The sequence below is a fragment of the Emys orbicularis genome, chromosome 25 (genome assembly GCF_028017835.1).
Source record: "Emys orbicularis isolate rEmyOrb1 chromosome 25, rEmyOrb1.hap1, whole genome shotgun sequence".
Classification (NCBI taxonomy): domain Eukaryota; kingdom Metazoa; phylum Chordata; order Testudines; family Emydidae; genus Emys; species Emys orbicularis.
Genome location: NC_088707.1, coordinates 3,202,099 through 3,217,755, shown reverse-complemented (window position 1 = coordinate 3,217,755; position 15,657 = coordinate 3,202,099). Strand labels below are relative to the sequence as shown.

Genomic DNA, 15,657 nt, shown 5'->3' with positions numbered 1-15,657 from the left:
AAAGCACATTCCCATGCAAATTGCTCAATAACTACGGGTAAACTCAGAAAGCAGGATTTCCAAATCACTGCTCCATCAGAGCGAATTTTAAAAAATCCGACATGTCATGGAAAAGGGGAAAAAAAGGCACATCGAAAGGAAGAACAGGAAAGACGGTGAAATAAGGGGAAAACCACACCGAAGGTCATGCATGTTTAAACAGCAACAAAACCATCAGAAACCACCGGTTTAAAGGACACGTGCTGAAAGGAAACTACTCAACAGATTGATGGGCTGGAGAATTGCAAGGGCATCTCTGATTCACTTCAGGCAAATCTGAGCGAGCATACTTCTGACCTGTAACATCCTGCTATATATAAGCCAAGAGCCCAGAATGCATTTCCTGTTGGATCTGTCGCAATGATTATTCATCCATTCATGTTACATTAAAGGAGACTTGCATGGAATTCTTAAAATTAGCTTCATTTTGCTTCTTTAACGAAGGCCGTGGCCAAGTGAAATTCCACACACGTACATTTTTACCTGAGAGGTACCAGTAATGTCAGCTCCTGCCGGCACTAGTTTGGCGGTCTCTGATGCAGACAGAGAGCTCTCCTGCCCCTTACGCAAAGGGCAAAAGTGATGAAGATTTAACAAAAAAACCGCCCGTGTTCCCAAGTGTGTGTGAGACGTTGGCGTTAACCAGGTGTTAAAAAGCAAGGCAGACTTCCTAACACTCATCCCCACCCACGTCCTTCATGCCTCATAAGGAAGCAAATTGAGGCCCAGGCCCAGCCTTTGCTCCTGCTTCCCACCTTTATGGCTTCAAGTCACAAAAGCCTCTTTAGTGAAGTCTCTAAACCTTCCTCGACTCCTCCTCCGTCTAATCCCCGAACTGGGGTCACAGCGCATCCCATGCCGTTGCTTACGGCTTTCTGCAATTCACCTCTAAAGATATTGCGCGGTGTCTGCTGATCACCGTTAAATAACGGCTGCGTTCCAAACAAGAGGTAGCTGCATTGCACCGCTGGGCACAGAGAACGCTGTAAACCCACTGGGTAGTCGCACTCCGTAGAAAGCCTGAATCCATGAGGTGCTGAGCACCCTCCTCTCAGCCGCGTCAGCTGCACAGATCGCGACTAAGACGAACGCTTTGCATCGATACAGCAATTGACACATTCAAACATTAAGCGATTAACCCGTGAGGCAGGCGGGTCCGTATTAATAGCCCCAGACCAACCAGAGGCAATGAAGTGATTGGTTGAGGCCAGGTATTATGGGTGTCAAAGGCAGGAATAGAACCAGGGTCTCCTGATGCCCAGATCCCCAGCCCCCAAGCCACATTGCCTCTGGGAAGCTGGTGCCACAATTTCACTTACTAGGGCTGGACAGAACATTGGGATCCTCCTCGTTGGAGCTCAGCAGGCGCATGAGCTTGGACGGCTGGGTGTCGTCCAGTGGGAACAGGCTAATGTAGTCCTGGGGAGGGGGAAAGCAGAAGATTCAGGCATGGCTGAGCTGGAGCTCACGGCGCACCCCCAGCACCTCACAGCCGCATCCCTCCCCGGGGGCAGGGCGCAGCACGACGGGATGAAATCAAGGGCAAGGCGTGTGGCCAGGTGGGGGATTTTAACACACAGCTCGCACGGCAGCAATCAGAGGTGTGGTTCAGCGCCGTGCACAGGGATCACCGCACACACATGTGCGTGCGAAAACGGTCAAGAGAACGAACTTCACCAGCCAACCCCAAAGTATCCCAGAGATGGCAGCCGTCCCTTTATTAGAAAACCAGCTCTCGCGAAAACAACCCGCCTTCCAGCCCATTCTCAGTGACTGCTTAAGATGGGTTTGCCCAGACGTACACTGTCCACAGGATGTAGATCCATGCACCCCCCCCCACACACACACGTACCTCTATGTCCTCTCGGTGTCTCTTCTTCTGCCTGGCCGATGCCTGGCCCTTGTTGTGGGAGGAGTAGGAGCTCAGGGCGCACCAGACAGAGAGCCTAGCATGAGAATCATGGGAAAGGAAAGCAGCGTGAACTGCAGGGGGCGGTTTCCCTGGATTCAGTATTACCTGAGCAGCACGGTCCCCCCCACCCCCCAGCTCTAAAAGGTTGCGGTACATGTCTGTCAAAGGGCCCCAGGCCGGGTGGTTCTCTTACTTGGCAAGGGCCTTGCCAGGCGGGTCCATCAGGGTGTGCCACTTGGAGGAATCGGTGAGCAGGCTGGGTAGGATGTGGCCGAGCAGGGATAACGTCAGCTGCTGCATGTCCAAGCAGAAGATGGCATAGAGGAGCTCCACGGCCCGCAGCGTGTGCTCCTTGCGGGTTTCCTTCAGCAGCTCCTAGGAGGAGATGGTGGGGGACAAAATCAAGGAGTGGGGAGTGAATTGGCAACCCTGCCCCTATTGCCATGGATACGGGGATCTCTGGCGGCCATGGCTGTCACTCCTGCAAGGAACACACATTACCTGTGCTCAGCAAAAGGGAGGCAGCGTAATGTAATGGTTAGAGCAGAGGTCTGGGAATCAGAATTCATGAGTTCTAGTCCTAGCTTGGCCGTCAACTTGCCACTTCCTCCAACTTTCCCCCCGCCACCACCATCTGTGCCTCAATTTCCCCACCTGTAAACCTGGCACCATTCTACATACAGCCTCCTGCCGCCCATCCCCCAGGATGTACCTTGACCAGGTTGTTGCAGAACCAGTAGACGCCCCCCATGTGCAGCAGCGTGTCGAAGATGTGAATGGAGCGACTGTCGACCCAGCCCTTCTCCAGCACCTTGGTGAACACGCCCGTCAGGACCTCCTTGATGGGCTTCTTAGGGGGCAGCAGGTTCCAGTAGGGGATGGGGTCCGTCCCCGTGGAGGGGAATCGGATCTGCGTCGCCGTCTGCTGCAGGACGTCGGCGCACATGCGCTCCAGGATGGAGCTCATTATCACCACGCTGGGAAGCGAAGAGACACACGGAGGGGGCTGAATGAGAGGGTGCCCCGCACCCACAGCCTGCTCTCTGCAGACACCTGCTTCCTGCAACATCCAGTTTGAGATTTAAAGCTACAAGAGGCAGGAAACTGAGCCAGGGTGGCAAACGTCCATAGCATGGCTCACCTTGTAATGGAGGGACTGGCTCCAGGACAGCTCGACTCCTCCCCTGCCACTCGAGATCTCCCTCCCCTGGAACATCCCTGGGGCAAGTAACATTTGGAAAACACTGATGCTTCTTTGCCTGCAGCAGCTGGAGAGGAGGAGGAGGAGGAGCCAGCCCCATGCGCCCAGCCAGTGCATGGTCGTTCCCTACAGTCTATTCGTCAGAGTTCTGCTCAAGCTAGTATTAGATGCCTCTAGTAACAGAGCCCCCTCCCCGCCGGAGACAAGGCCCCAGCCCCATGGGTCCTGCCTTTCCCCACGTGACCTCCCTCCTCACCGCTCGTTGTAGAACTGCAGTGTGTTCTCGCTTTGCAGGGACGTGGCCAGCTGCCGGATCATCTGCAGCGACTTGTCTCGCTCATCCAAGCCCAGCATGCGGACGTGGGCCACCAGCCAGGCCATGGTGCACACGGCCATGCTGCACACCTTCCCTTTGATGTTATCCGTGATTTTCTGAGGGCGAGACACAGGCAGACAGCTGAGGTTCTGCACCAGACACAAATGCAGCCCCGCCCCCGTTCCAAAGACACCGCTCCGTCTCGTGTCGCTGGGGGGTCCTGAAGTGACAGAGCCAAATCCACCCCGGTGCAACTCCATCCGTTTCAGGGGCGTGGGTCTAGCCCCAGGGCCTTGCCCAATCCCGCTGAAGTCAGGGGAAAGCTTGGACCAGCCCCTTGGTGGCAAGTGCTGAAAGCGAACGGTCATACGCAGCGTTTCTACGGTGATCTTTCTCCCCAGACCACAGAGCACTTGACAGAGTGGGGCGGGGTCAGCGTCGAGACCCCCCAATACAGATGGGGAAACCGAGGCACAGAGAGGCGCAGCACCTCGCCCCAGGTCACAGGGCAGGATTTTGTGTGTCTCCCCCTACCAAAGGGCTGGATGTTTGTTAGTTTCGAGCTCTGGAGGTGTAAATGCCCAGTGGGGAGAGCTCCCAGCAAAGAGCAAAATCTGGACCCCGCAATGCAGGACAAGGGAGATTTGGACTCGGTCCTAAGCGAGAGTTTACACCCGCATCCAACTTTGCTGGCATTAGACACGTGCATTGTGAAGGCTGATACCGCTGAGCGCGTGAGACACAGATCACACACATGGTGAGCGGTGAAATTCCAAGCCTGGTTTCTTTGTTTTAGCTGAAGGCTGGTGAAAGATGCTGGATTGGCCGTTCTAGAGACCAACGTCCTTGTTTACCAAACCCTTCTGGAAACAACCAGCCCAGGGAGGTTTGTGCCTCGGCTCTACCCCAGCAGGGGAGGACTCGCCCAAGGTGCCCGGGGACGAGCCAGTGCAGCAGCTACCTGAATCGACTCGAAGGTGAGCACTCCGTTCTCCCAGGCATTGAGGATCTCCAGGATGGCTGCCGAGATGCTCAGACATGCCTCGTGCCACTTCATTTGCCTGCCGGGAGCGGGAGGGAGAACTGGTCAGGGGCACAGGATACCTTTAAACGCTCACTCACCATGACCGCAACAGCCCAAAGAGGCAAGTCAAGTACTGGCGGCAGCATGGGTCCCACGGGCAAGCCACGCCACTGGCCCTCCGCCTAGGCTGGGTTCTGGTAGCTGTTTGAGAGGGGAATGGGCTCAAGCAAACTGCTCTGTTGGGAATCTAGCTCAGCCCAGGCTGGAGTATGGGTGGGAGTCAGGTCCCCCCCAACACACACACACCCGCCCCCCGCACACACGGGAGCTACGTACACCAGCTTCATTTCCGAGGAGCTGTTCAGCAGAGCGACCAGCGATTCCACCTTGGTCGAGTCGGGCCGGAAGCAGGGATGATCTGGGTTGAGGATTTTCCCCTCCTCCGGCATGCAGGTCTGCATCCAGGTCTCGAAGAACGGCACCTCCCCAGTGGGGCTGGACTCGGAGAGAATCACCTGGAAAGAGGCCCCAAGCAAAGGCATCCTAAGAGAACGCGGAGCAGCCCAGCCAACACACAGCTCACAGCTGAAGCAACAGCAACACATAGTGGCCATCGTGGCTAATGTCAGGTGACTGTTCCTGATGGAAAGGCAAATCCCCGTGGTTCTGGCCAGGTCCAATGAGGCGAGTTACTCTCTGCCCTCGAAGGGTCACTCTCCCAAGGGACTCTCCTTCCCTTCCTGTTGTGCTGTGCACAGACTGCACACTCCACCCCAGAGGTGGCTGTATTTCAGTGACAGAGTGGAAGCAGATCCTACATCAGCCTCTAAAAAGTGCTCTTTGGAAGGCGGACACGACTGCCACTGGGACCTGGCGAATCTGTCCCGAGCAGGGATTCTTGCCCGGCCAACTCCTCAGGTGCAGAGTGGCCCCAAACCCTCCTAGGGTGCGTCCCTTGCTTCCCTACAAACCAATCACTCCAGGTCCCTGGCAGTGTTTGGGGCAAGGACTTCCCCAACACACCTGTGCACAGGAAATCCCGGCAGCGAGGAAGCCAAGGATTATCCTGGGCTTGCAGGAGCTGGGAGGTTTGCATCAGGCTGGCCTCCTCACCTCTGGTTTGCTGGTGTGTGGAGCCTCCCCGAGGCCCCCCCAGCCCCCCAGCCCGCGTTTGGAAGCAGGGCTGTGGGAGGAGCCGACAAGGAGCAGGCTCTGCTGCACAGCAGGCCAAGTAAAGCATGGAAATACCAGAACGCAAACCAGCTGCAATGCAGCCGAGTGCCGGGGACTCCAGCTGAACCCACCCACAGCACAAGGTTAAACCAAAAGAAACCTGGCTAGGGAGGAGACACGCCCCCCCAAAGAGCTGTTTCACTAGCCACCCAATTCCCTTGCCCAGCTATCCGCCCCCTTCATGAGCGTGTGCGACGCGCCAAAGGACTGAACTGCTAGGCTGTAGGCACGGGGAAAGCAGCCCAACAGGCACCAGCATCTGCACTGCCTTCCTTGGCACTGCCGCTTCATTAGTTGTATGGTACCGTCACGGGGGGCCTGTGGGAGCCCCAGATGTAAGGGGTCTGCAGTCCGCGCCCCCCTGCCCCCCAGGCAGTTCGGCTTTTAGACTTTCCAAGGGGGGGGAGACGGCTGTGAATTTCCCTGTTCAGAGTACAGGAGGCTGCTGCCTGGATTGTGCACTGACACAACGGAGCGGGGTTGGATTGTGGAGTACGGCTGGCTCCCGAGCTGCGGAGATCCACGAATATCTGTATATTTCCCTACCGCGTCTACAGGAATATCACTGCGCACTTCCCTAGCTCTCCAAGACATCACAAACAGTAAGCAAGCCCCACAAGCCCCCGGAGAGAGACATTTTAGGATTACTTTAAGCAGCACCAAAATGCAGCCGCCTCTGGGGTGACACGCCATTGCTGTTCAGCAGAACCCAGCCAAGCTGCACAAGGGTTTAGGATGGGAAATAATTAACAACAAAGCCAGCTGAAGTCGCAGGGTGCGTTTACTAGCAATCCTTTGTTCCTTTCTATCCCTTCCCCCCAGGGATCTACCAGGACCTTCCAAACATAGTGAATTAATCCTCACCATGCTCCTGAGAGGTGGGCATTAAAGACTGGGAAACTGAGGCAGAGAGCAGGGAAGTGGCTTATTCAAGGCCACAGAGCGAGTCAGTAGCACAACCAGAAACAGAACCCAGGAGTCCCGACTCGCCTGTCCTAAGCTTTATCCTCCGTAAGTTAGAAAAAGGAAGGTAGAATGGGAATTTGCCTAGGATAGAGAGGTTAACATGTTTAATAGCGGAGAGAGAGTTCCCCGTAACCACCCCTGGAGCTGCTCACTGCTAGAGCTGTCTGTATGGTATTCATACAGACTAGGACAATGCTGCTTCCTTACCCAACTGGGGCCCTGGGGGCAAATGGGTGAGAAACAGACCCCCCAGAATCCAACAGGAACATGGGCATGGACAAGTGAAGGAGCTTGAGCCAGCGTTAGCACCTTCTTTCATGAGCGTCAACAATGTTAACTGTAGTTGCACAGCGCCCCCAGGTGGGCATCTTTATATATTAATCTCTGCCTGAATATCAAAACTAAGCAGGAGGACACAGGATTCAGAGATGGGAAGAGACGTGGTGGATCCCTGAGCCCATCTCGCCAGAGGTTAATCCGGACCCAGTTCTAGGAAACAAAGCAGGAGTGGGAGGGGATGGTTTTTTCCAAGGTTACGCCAAACAGCCGCACTTCGTGGGTCTGACACGAGCGGCAGGGGGAGTAGGAACGTGAGAGCTGCGAAGGAACGGGCAGGTTAAGCCAAAGTTAGGAGCGGCCATTGATTTTCACAGGTTCACAGGCTTCAAAGCGAAAAGGGCTGGCTATGATCATCTGATCTGACCCCTGCAGGACACAGCCCCAGGAGCTCGGCCAGGCACCCCTGCAGCAGATGAACCATTCTGTCATGCCCAATAATGGGGGTGGCCTCAGTTTGGGGGCGCCCAGCTGGCAGCCCTTTGACCTGATTTTCACAGGTGCTGAGCATTCGCCATTCACTTCAACTGGAGTCTTGGGTGCTCAATGCTTCTGGGGAGGGGAAAAAACCAAGCAGGCCCTTGGCTAGCAGCTGAAGTCAGCAGCCACTGACAGACGTTTGGCTGGAAGTTAATTTCATGTATCCATTGACACGAGAGTAGAACGGGAGTCCCCACAGCTACCGGACTCTTGCTCTTTCCAAGCCCAGCCCACTCTTTTCCAGACTGAAAGGAAGCAGGTGAAATTAAATGACCAGATGATCTCTGCACAGATACCCCCAGCGGGTCACCGTCTGTGGCGATCAAACCCACCACCTTTGGATCCAAAAGCAGGAGCTTCTGCCGCCCAAACGAAAAGACCCAGCTCCGTTAGCTGCACCCTCTACGTGACCCAGCCACTAGAGGGACACCAAGAGTCACGGTGCATTAGGCTGAGCTATAGACACGCTGCGTGGCCTGAGCTCATGTTATTCATTCAGGATCTCCTAGCTAGATGGCACGAGCTCAGGCTTCCTGGAGACACCAGTCCGCAGAGCCGCACGGACGGGGGGAGCCTACCTCAGAGCCGTAGGTTTGAGCGACGTGGCACAGCATGAGGAAGGAAATGTCGAACAGCAGGGCCCTGACGGAGGCAGCTTTGGCTGTGGAGGAGAAACCAAGTTGTTACCGGAGCTTTCCAACCCCAGCTCGCCCAGCTCAAGGCCCCAGTGGGATGCTATGGAGGGACCCCCCACACCCCACTGCACTGGCACATGCTGCCTCCCCTGGGGCACCCGGCGCTCCTACTGGCAGGGAGAGCAGGGCAGTGCTCACACCGCCCAGATCTCCTGCATAGCGGCCTCACCTGAGGGCAGGGAGCTTTCACTAACCCCCACCCCACAACCTAAGCCGAAAACCTGCTGCACTGAGCCTGGAGCTAAGCCTTCCCTCCAGCCAATGGAAGGTCAGAGCATTTCACAAGTTTAATCACATGCAAATATATTCAGAATCCTTATCTTGGGTTCTGTGCTCAGACATCATCCCTTCCAAAGAAGGAGGGGCTAAGGGGCACTGGCAGCAGGCCAATCTCCCCCTCCCCCCTCAGGGGGAGGAAAGGGAGACTCATCTCCACGCCCCCCCAGCACAGAGCCCCTTGACCTGCGACTGAGCGGGGGACGAGCTGCGGGGGCTGCACACGTGAGAGGATAAAGAACCCCAGTGAGCCCTGCACCCAGCCAGAGCGAATCAATGCCCCCTTGTGCAGGCAGTCCCCAGCTGGGACAGTGCTCGCTACTGTTACCCCACGGCGTTAACCCTGCCAGACCGGGGTGCTCTCTGAAAGGGCCCGGGCACGGCTCCTCCACACTCAGCAGTAAGGGGCTCTACTGTTCAAGCTGCCATGTCACACTTACAGCCTTCTCCGCTGATGTGCTTGGTAAATTCATTCAGCCTGAAGAGAGGCGGAGAAAGAAGCAATGAGGCGCCGTAGCCGTGGGTTCGGTCTCTGTGGCTGGTGAAACTGAAACCTCTTTCCCCCCAGAGCAGGGCAGGCTGCCCACGCACGCTGCCCCCCGCCAACCCTCCACGGCAGCTCAGGCCCAGCTGGGACCCTCTCCCCAACCAGCACCAGCCTCCCAGTTCCCACCGGCTCCTTTCTCTGCTGGCCCCATGGCGCAGGCCCCGTCCAAAGATGGAAGGGGAAGGAGACCAGACGCTGGGCTGGGACTCTGTAGGTCTGGTTTCAGTTCCCAGCTCAACGACGCGTCCCCTCGTCACTTCATCTCCCGGGGCCTCCACTGCCCAGGGTCCTTGCTCTCCCCCACCCGGTGTCTGCCCGGTCTGGTTAGCCTGGGAGTCCCTGCGTCCGGGACTGTCTCCCTGTGTCAGTGCAGCACGCAGCACACCCTGATCTCGGCTGGGGCCTCTAGCCGCTGCTGCTCCAGCCATCAATCCTAGCCGAGGAACAGCACGTGCCACATCTGACCTGGGTGCACTGAACAGGGGAATCCAGGCTAACACAGGAGATGGCACACTGCACACGCACACCTGTTCTAAGAAGCCGGTACCCCCACATCAGCCTGACCCACTATCACGCCCCAGCTGCATTGGCTCTTTGGTTCGCACTCTCTTTTCATATGCTTGAGTGGTTTGAAGTTTTGAACATGTGCAAAGTAAAAATAACTCCAAACCCCCAGCCTGGGTTCTGCCCAAGACTGGTCTGACGATAGTAACAATTCTCAAGAATGAGTCCAGCTGACAGGCAGGACTTTAACGTGTCGAAATAGGAAAAGGCCCTGCTTATGTATATTACTGTAGTGCTCGGACACCCCACTTCGGAGTTTGCTGGGTGCTGCACAGAAAACTAATGAGAGGCATCCCTCTGCCCCAGAGCTCGCCATCTAAATAGACTAAGCCCTTGTATACATTAGGAGCGCTTTGTTGCTCCAGGAACACCAGTATATTCACACCAGGAAAGCACGGCTAGTGTGGACGCAGTTAAAGCTGCGCTTTCCTGGTACAGTAAAAGCGCCCCACACAAACGAAACAGGCGATATCGGTAAAAGCGCAGCGTTGTCAGTAAAGCTGCGTCTACACTAGGGGCTCCTGCTGGCACAGCTAGGCGGCTCAGGGATCACATCCCTGACTGACGTAGCTACCCTGGCAGAATTTTGTAATGTAGACATAACCTAAGGGATGGAGGGGAAACTGAGGCACGGAGAGGGGAAAGGACTTACCCAAAGTTGCACAGCAAGTCCATGGCAAAGCTGGGAATAGAACCCAGGAGTCCTGACTCCAAGTGTATTCCCTGCCCACTGGGCCCAGCTGCCTCAAGTTGGCTTAGCACGTGCACTCCCACATCAGCTGGTTTTAAAGTAAACGAGTGCAACCCCACAATTCTAGCTCGTTATTTTTAATGCACCATCCAACAGCGCAGCTTTTCCCCTGCCCGCCTGGGGACAGCAAAGGATTGTTTGTTTTCGATATCATGGCAGGGGCAGGTGGATTTTGTGCCAGGGTGGTATGTTTCCAGCACAGGAGGCTAACAAACCCCCCGCATAACGATCTGAGCTCTGAACATCCGCAGACCCATCTAGGGATTGCTGAAAAGCACCGATTAAAGACACGTTCTCAAAGCACCACAGGGCGCTTTGAGGTACAGCTCCCACTGCCAGCCGAGACCAATGCGTGGCCAAAGCCGTCTGCGTCGCTGCACCCATCACGTGAGAGGACCTACAAACCAGATTGATCCAGCCTCGTCGTATCTCCTGCATGTTTGCGGCCACCAGCTTCCCTCATTTTGCTCAGAGGTGGGAGGTCTGAGGCACAAACATGCTACACGGCTGCCCTGGCACCCCGCGCCCAGTGATAACCCAGCACAGACAGTCTCTCTGGAGTCACTCACTTGATGAACTTCCGAGCAAAAGATTTCAGCTTCCCCGTCGCTGCCGCAGCTGCCAACAGCAGATCCAGGCTCTTCCCAGAGAGCATGTGGCCCAAGACGCCGAGTAGCCCCTCGGGGGATTTGGAGTGATCTGCATCCATGGTCTAGTGAAAACAGGGGGGGCGGGGAACAAAGCAGTTTTAAACAGTATTATAAAGCGGCTGTAGAACTCTGGGCACGACTGGAGCTCTCTGATTGGCTGTCGGTAATGCCATATGCAAGTCAGTCATCATCAGAAGACATGTGGTTCTGGTCTACATGAGAAAACGAGAGAGGGATCAGACCTGCCAGACAGCGCTCTAGCATTGCTCAGCCACCACCCAAGGACAGCTGTAATTACCCATAATCCACCACCTGCTGCAGCTCAAGCGGGACCTGTGGAACAAAATGTATTTGCTGATTCCGAAGCTTGGGCTCCTACGCGCTCTTGGGGAGCGTGGCGGCCATAACAATGCAGGGAAAGACTGCGTCCGCCTGCATGAGCTGTGTGCATGTTATCCAGAGAGAAAGGAGCTGGGAGCAGGACGGTCACAGAGTTCTCTGCCTGAAAAGGCCTGAGTCATGCTGTTACAGCCCAATGCTTTCACATGCTGCATAAGGTCACTGCTTCCAGACGCAGTTAAAGGGATGGCTTGGCATGGGGAACAGCCCCTCTGACTCTTACCGCCACTAGAGCGGAACAGGACAGCAGTCGATCCCAATGGCGCGGCATAGGGCTGCTGGCGGCCAGCCGCCCCCAGTGAGCCTGCCCCCAAGGCTGGCTAGAGGTGCCGCCTTTCCCCCAGCACTGGGAGAGAACCTGGAGCATTACAGCCGCTCACGAGCGATCAAGGGTCCCAGCAGCGGTCTGGGACGGGGGGCACTGGGGAAGTTACCTTGAGGATGTTGGTGACAGTGGGCTCGGCTCTCAGGATGAGCCCCGGGTTGGGCTGGATGTTGGCATTCTCTGCCGATTTCAAGCGTGGCGCATGCTCCCGGTCGGCCGTCCTGGGGGGGGGATATGCATGGAGTTGAGGGAATCAGAGAGGAGGAGCCCCCTCTTCCCCCTGCTTTCCAAACAATGCGATCCCCCACTCCCTTCTCCAAGAGTGCCATCTACACCAAGAGGGTCAGGGTCAATACAGCCCGCGGGAATGCAGCACCCACGCCCCTCCCCACGTAGGGAGCCTGTGGCCAGCCAGACCAGCAGTTCTGAGCCGAGGAGGCAGTTCCCTGGGTCGACAAGGCCCCCTTCCCTCCCAGCCCCCATAGTGTGCTCAGCAGAGCCCAGCAAAGCCCTTTCTATTCAAGCTGGGATACCTAGAATCTTTTAGCCCCCGTCTCACTGGCTCTTTCTTTAGGGTTTTGATGGCTGGTTAGATACAAGCTGTCCCGTTAACTTCCTCACAGCGGAATAAAGACACTCAGAGCCCCCAGAAGCCAGTGATTCCTGGGGGGAAAGGGATGGCAGCAAGACCCAGCTGCTATCAATGTGCAGGAATTTCACAGGGGAACTCCCAAGGCAGCAGAGCTGGGGACCTACCGTTTGGCGACCAGGTTGGTCATGTGGGCCTCAGACAGCAGTCCCTGCTTGCTACACTCCTGCAGGAGCAGACTGGTACAGTCACAGCTGGAATTGAGAGAGATGGAGCTAAGGGCACAAGGAATCACACACACACACGCTCACTGACCCGCGTTAGGGTGGGAGCGGGAAAGCAGCTACTTCAGAGAGGCCAGAGCTTTCATGCGTCTGACCAAAGCAAAGGAGACAGCATTGTGAAGTGCGGGGTCAGGACTCCGGGGTTCCAGCCCCATGTTTAGGCAGACGTTGGGAGCCTAGTAACTCAGACAAGAGACGGGCTCAGAACTGAGTTCTCTCTCTTTGGCGTTATCAGGCCACTGTACCACTGGGCACGTTAGTTCTGTCAGAACGGGGCTAACAATATTTACCCACCTCACAGAGGGGCCTGCCAGCTTGTTTGTTTGTAAGGTGCCTCGGAAGCGGAGAGCGTTATGAACATGGGACTCAGCTGTTAAACACTTGCTGTTGGGAGGGGAAATGAGGCACGGGAAACTTGGGGAGAGAAAATCTGCCCTCCAGACTGTACGCCAGCCTCAGGAACAGCCAGCGGGAAACGTGCCGGCAGTGGTTCAATACCGCCTCAACGGCTAAGAGCAAAGCCAGGACGCTGTAACCAGGCACTGAAGGCTGGGCTGGGCGTTCTGCCACAGATCCAGGTGCTCAGAAACCAGGGATTAAAAGTAAAATTGGATCCAAGTTTTCTACTAGGTGTTAAGCCCAGGACACAGGCCAGTTTTACCCATTCGGGGCTGTGGGGCTCCTCCAAGAAGAGGGATGTGCTGTCCCCATGGTTCTGTGTGCAGCCCAATGGTTCTCAAAGGAATCCAGCCGTTCCCACAGCAGTGAGGAGGAGGAAAGACCCTGCACATGGCATACAACAGCCGGGCCTTTCCACATGCTTAGGCCCTGTCCCCTGGGTGCTCCGAGGTCAGGCGCAGACACAGGAGGGAGGAGGACTCACTTGCATCGCTGATCAGCTTTGTCCAGCAGAGGGGTGAGTTTCAGCAGGAACTCAAAGGCACAATTCACGTCCTCGGTGAAATCCTGCAGCCACACAAGAGGCAAGCGCTCGCTCAGACCTCGCTTCACAAGGTACATGAGATTCTTTCAGCTCAAGCAACAAAGCCACTTAGAAACTTGGGCTCGATTCTTCCCCATCGGCTGAATAACTCTGCACAACTCCACACTGTGTTGGCCGGTCAGTGTGACGTTAGCAAAGGGACGGATTAGCCTATGGTGCTTCCGGGACACGGGGAAGGCTGGGCAGCCAGAGTCTGCTATTCAGAGGTGCCGGCTCTCACTGCGGTCCCAGCACTGCAGGAACACAACCCTCAGCACCAACGGGAGCTGCAGACGCTTGCCATGACAGTCAGGCCCCGCCCTCCGATCGGGCATTACAAGCTGACACCCACTGCTCAGCAAGGAGAGGGGGGAGATTCTCAGGAACGGGCTGGGCTGGTGTTTTATTGTGGAGTTCCCACCCCTCGAAACAAAATCACCCACAGCGATAGTAAAAGAGCGCTGGGGTAGCGCAGCCAAGCAGGGACGACTTGTGACCACTGGCTATAAACCTTCCCCCACCGTGTGTCAGCCTAGACCAGCTATTACAGCGGGACCCCATCCTCCCATCGCACCCCTGAGGCCAGGAGGTGTCTCCTCCCCCGGTGACGTCTCGGCTTTTAGCCTGTAAGCTCCTGGGGGCAGGGACTGCCCTTGGCCACATGGCCCCAATGTTGCCGAGACTTATGGTTACGGACATGAGGGGTCCTGCTGACCAATCAGATCGTTCCTGGTGCAAAACTGAGCATGGGCCTATGTCTCTGAGGGAGCAAGGTCTATATTTGCACAGTGTCTAGAACAACAGGGCCCCAAACTGGCTGGGAGGGGTGAGGGTTTATACAGAGCCCCTGCTACGGTGGAGGGGGAAGGAGGACCCTGGTATGGGAGGCACACACAACCCCAGGCAGAGGGGCCGAGTTTCAGAGAGTCCCTGAAATAGAGGGAGGTAGGAGGGTGGCACTCAGGAGTTGGGGGAGGGATGCAAGGAGCCCCTGGTGTGTACAAGCTCAGACAACACAAGTTACAAAGCACGTGACCTCCCAGGCTATTAGACCGTAAACTCTTTGGGGAAGTGACTGTCCGCTACTCTGGGATTGTACAGCGCCTAGCACAACAGGGCCTCCATCTCATCTGGTCCCTGGGCACCTCCATTACAAACATGATCTCTGTGTGTATTGTGTACACACACACACACACACACACGCGCTACTGCACTGTAAATGATCCATACTAAATACGAACAGTCACAGCAACTCACCTTCTCTCCCTGGGGGTATTTCTTTAGTTTAACCAGAACCTGAGGGATCTGAAAGAAACAGTTGTTTCAAACATTCAGATCTAGCCCAAGAGATCCCGGGTGCAGAGAATCAGGCTCATGCAGCACGACACATGGCTCCCACTCAGGAGTCATGGCAGAAGACACCCACCCTAGAGGAACCCCCCCCAAGAGCTGCCCCACAGATCCATCTAGTCAACGCCCTGGGACCATCTGGTCCCAAGGAAGGTGGGAGGGAAGCCCCCTAGTGGACATTTATGGGATCGCCCGCACAAAAGGGAAGCGTCACAGTTTCTTCCTAACCCACCTCCCCATCACTCAGAGCGGGCTTCGGCCCTGAAGCAGGAGCATCTGTTCATTTCCACGAAGTCCCCGATTCCCTTCACACCTGTCAGTCCCAGCGGAGATTACAGGGGACGAGATGGAGGAATACGAAGCTGTAACGTGTTGAGCTTGTTCTGGGGAATCAGTTCCTATCCCCCGTCCTTTTTTTTTTTTTTTTTTACAAAGAGCGGACAAGAGCTGGGACAGGGGATCCAGGGCCATCTGCTGCTGTTTACATTGGGGAGGGGGGAAGAAAGAAGCTGAACACATAACCTTTCCGTCTGCCAAGGACAAAGGAGGAATGCGAAAAAGCAACAGCACCGGGGGCTTAACACAACACTTACTTCCCCCTCTGATCTAAACCGGACAGTCACTTAGCATTTCGAAGGCATTCTGCAAGCATAGCCTTCCTGGAAGGCGATCACTCCTGCTTTACAGATGGGGAAACTGAGGCGGGCATGGCCAAAGCAACATGGCAGTGCTAAGAAC

At 55.9% G+C, this 15,657-nt stretch overlaps 1 protein-coding gene and 1 non-coding gene across 2 annotated transcripts in view; both read right to left on the bottom strand.

The window, feature by feature from the left end:
• Window positions 1-15,657, bottom strand: part of MED24 (mediator complex subunit 24) — a 32,618-nt gene that overhangs the window by 3,662 nt on the left and 13,299 nt on the right. Inside the window, exons 10-23 of the mRNA XM_065422485.1 lie at window positions 14,827-14,874; window positions 13,471-13,553; window positions 12,471-12,557; window positions 11,824-11,935; window positions 10,910-11,052; window positions 8,919-8,956; window positions 8,086-8,168; window positions 4,829-5,007; window positions 4,430-4,529; window positions 3,409-3,584; window positions 2,664-2,928; window positions 2,145-2,326; window positions 1,892-1,985; window positions 1,359-1,458 (exon numbers count right to left, since the gene is read on the bottom strand). Of these exons, the coding sequence (XP_065278557.1) occupies window positions 1,359-1,458; window positions 1,892-1,985; window positions 2,145-2,326; window positions 2,664-2,928; window positions 3,409-3,584; window positions 4,430-4,529; window positions 4,829-5,007; window positions 8,086-8,168; window positions 8,919-8,956; window positions 10,910-11,052; window positions 11,824-11,935; window positions 12,471-12,557; window positions 13,471-13,553; window positions 14,827-14,874 (1,690 nt within the window). The remainder of the gene's footprint in view (window positions 1-1,358; window positions 1,459-1,891; window positions 1,986-2,144; window positions 2,327-2,663; window positions 2,929-3,408; window positions 3,585-4,429; window positions 4,530-4,828; window positions 5,008-8,085; window positions 8,169-8,918; window positions 8,957-10,909; window positions 11,053-11,823; window positions 11,936-12,470; window positions 12,558-13,470; window positions 13,554-14,826; window positions 14,875-15,657) is intronic.
• LOC135894724 (small nucleolar RNA SNORD124) lies at window positions 8,456-8,563 on the bottom strand. The gene has a single exon (XR_010562388.1). It is a non-coding gene; the product is annotated as a small nucleolar RNA SNORD124 (small nucleolar RNA).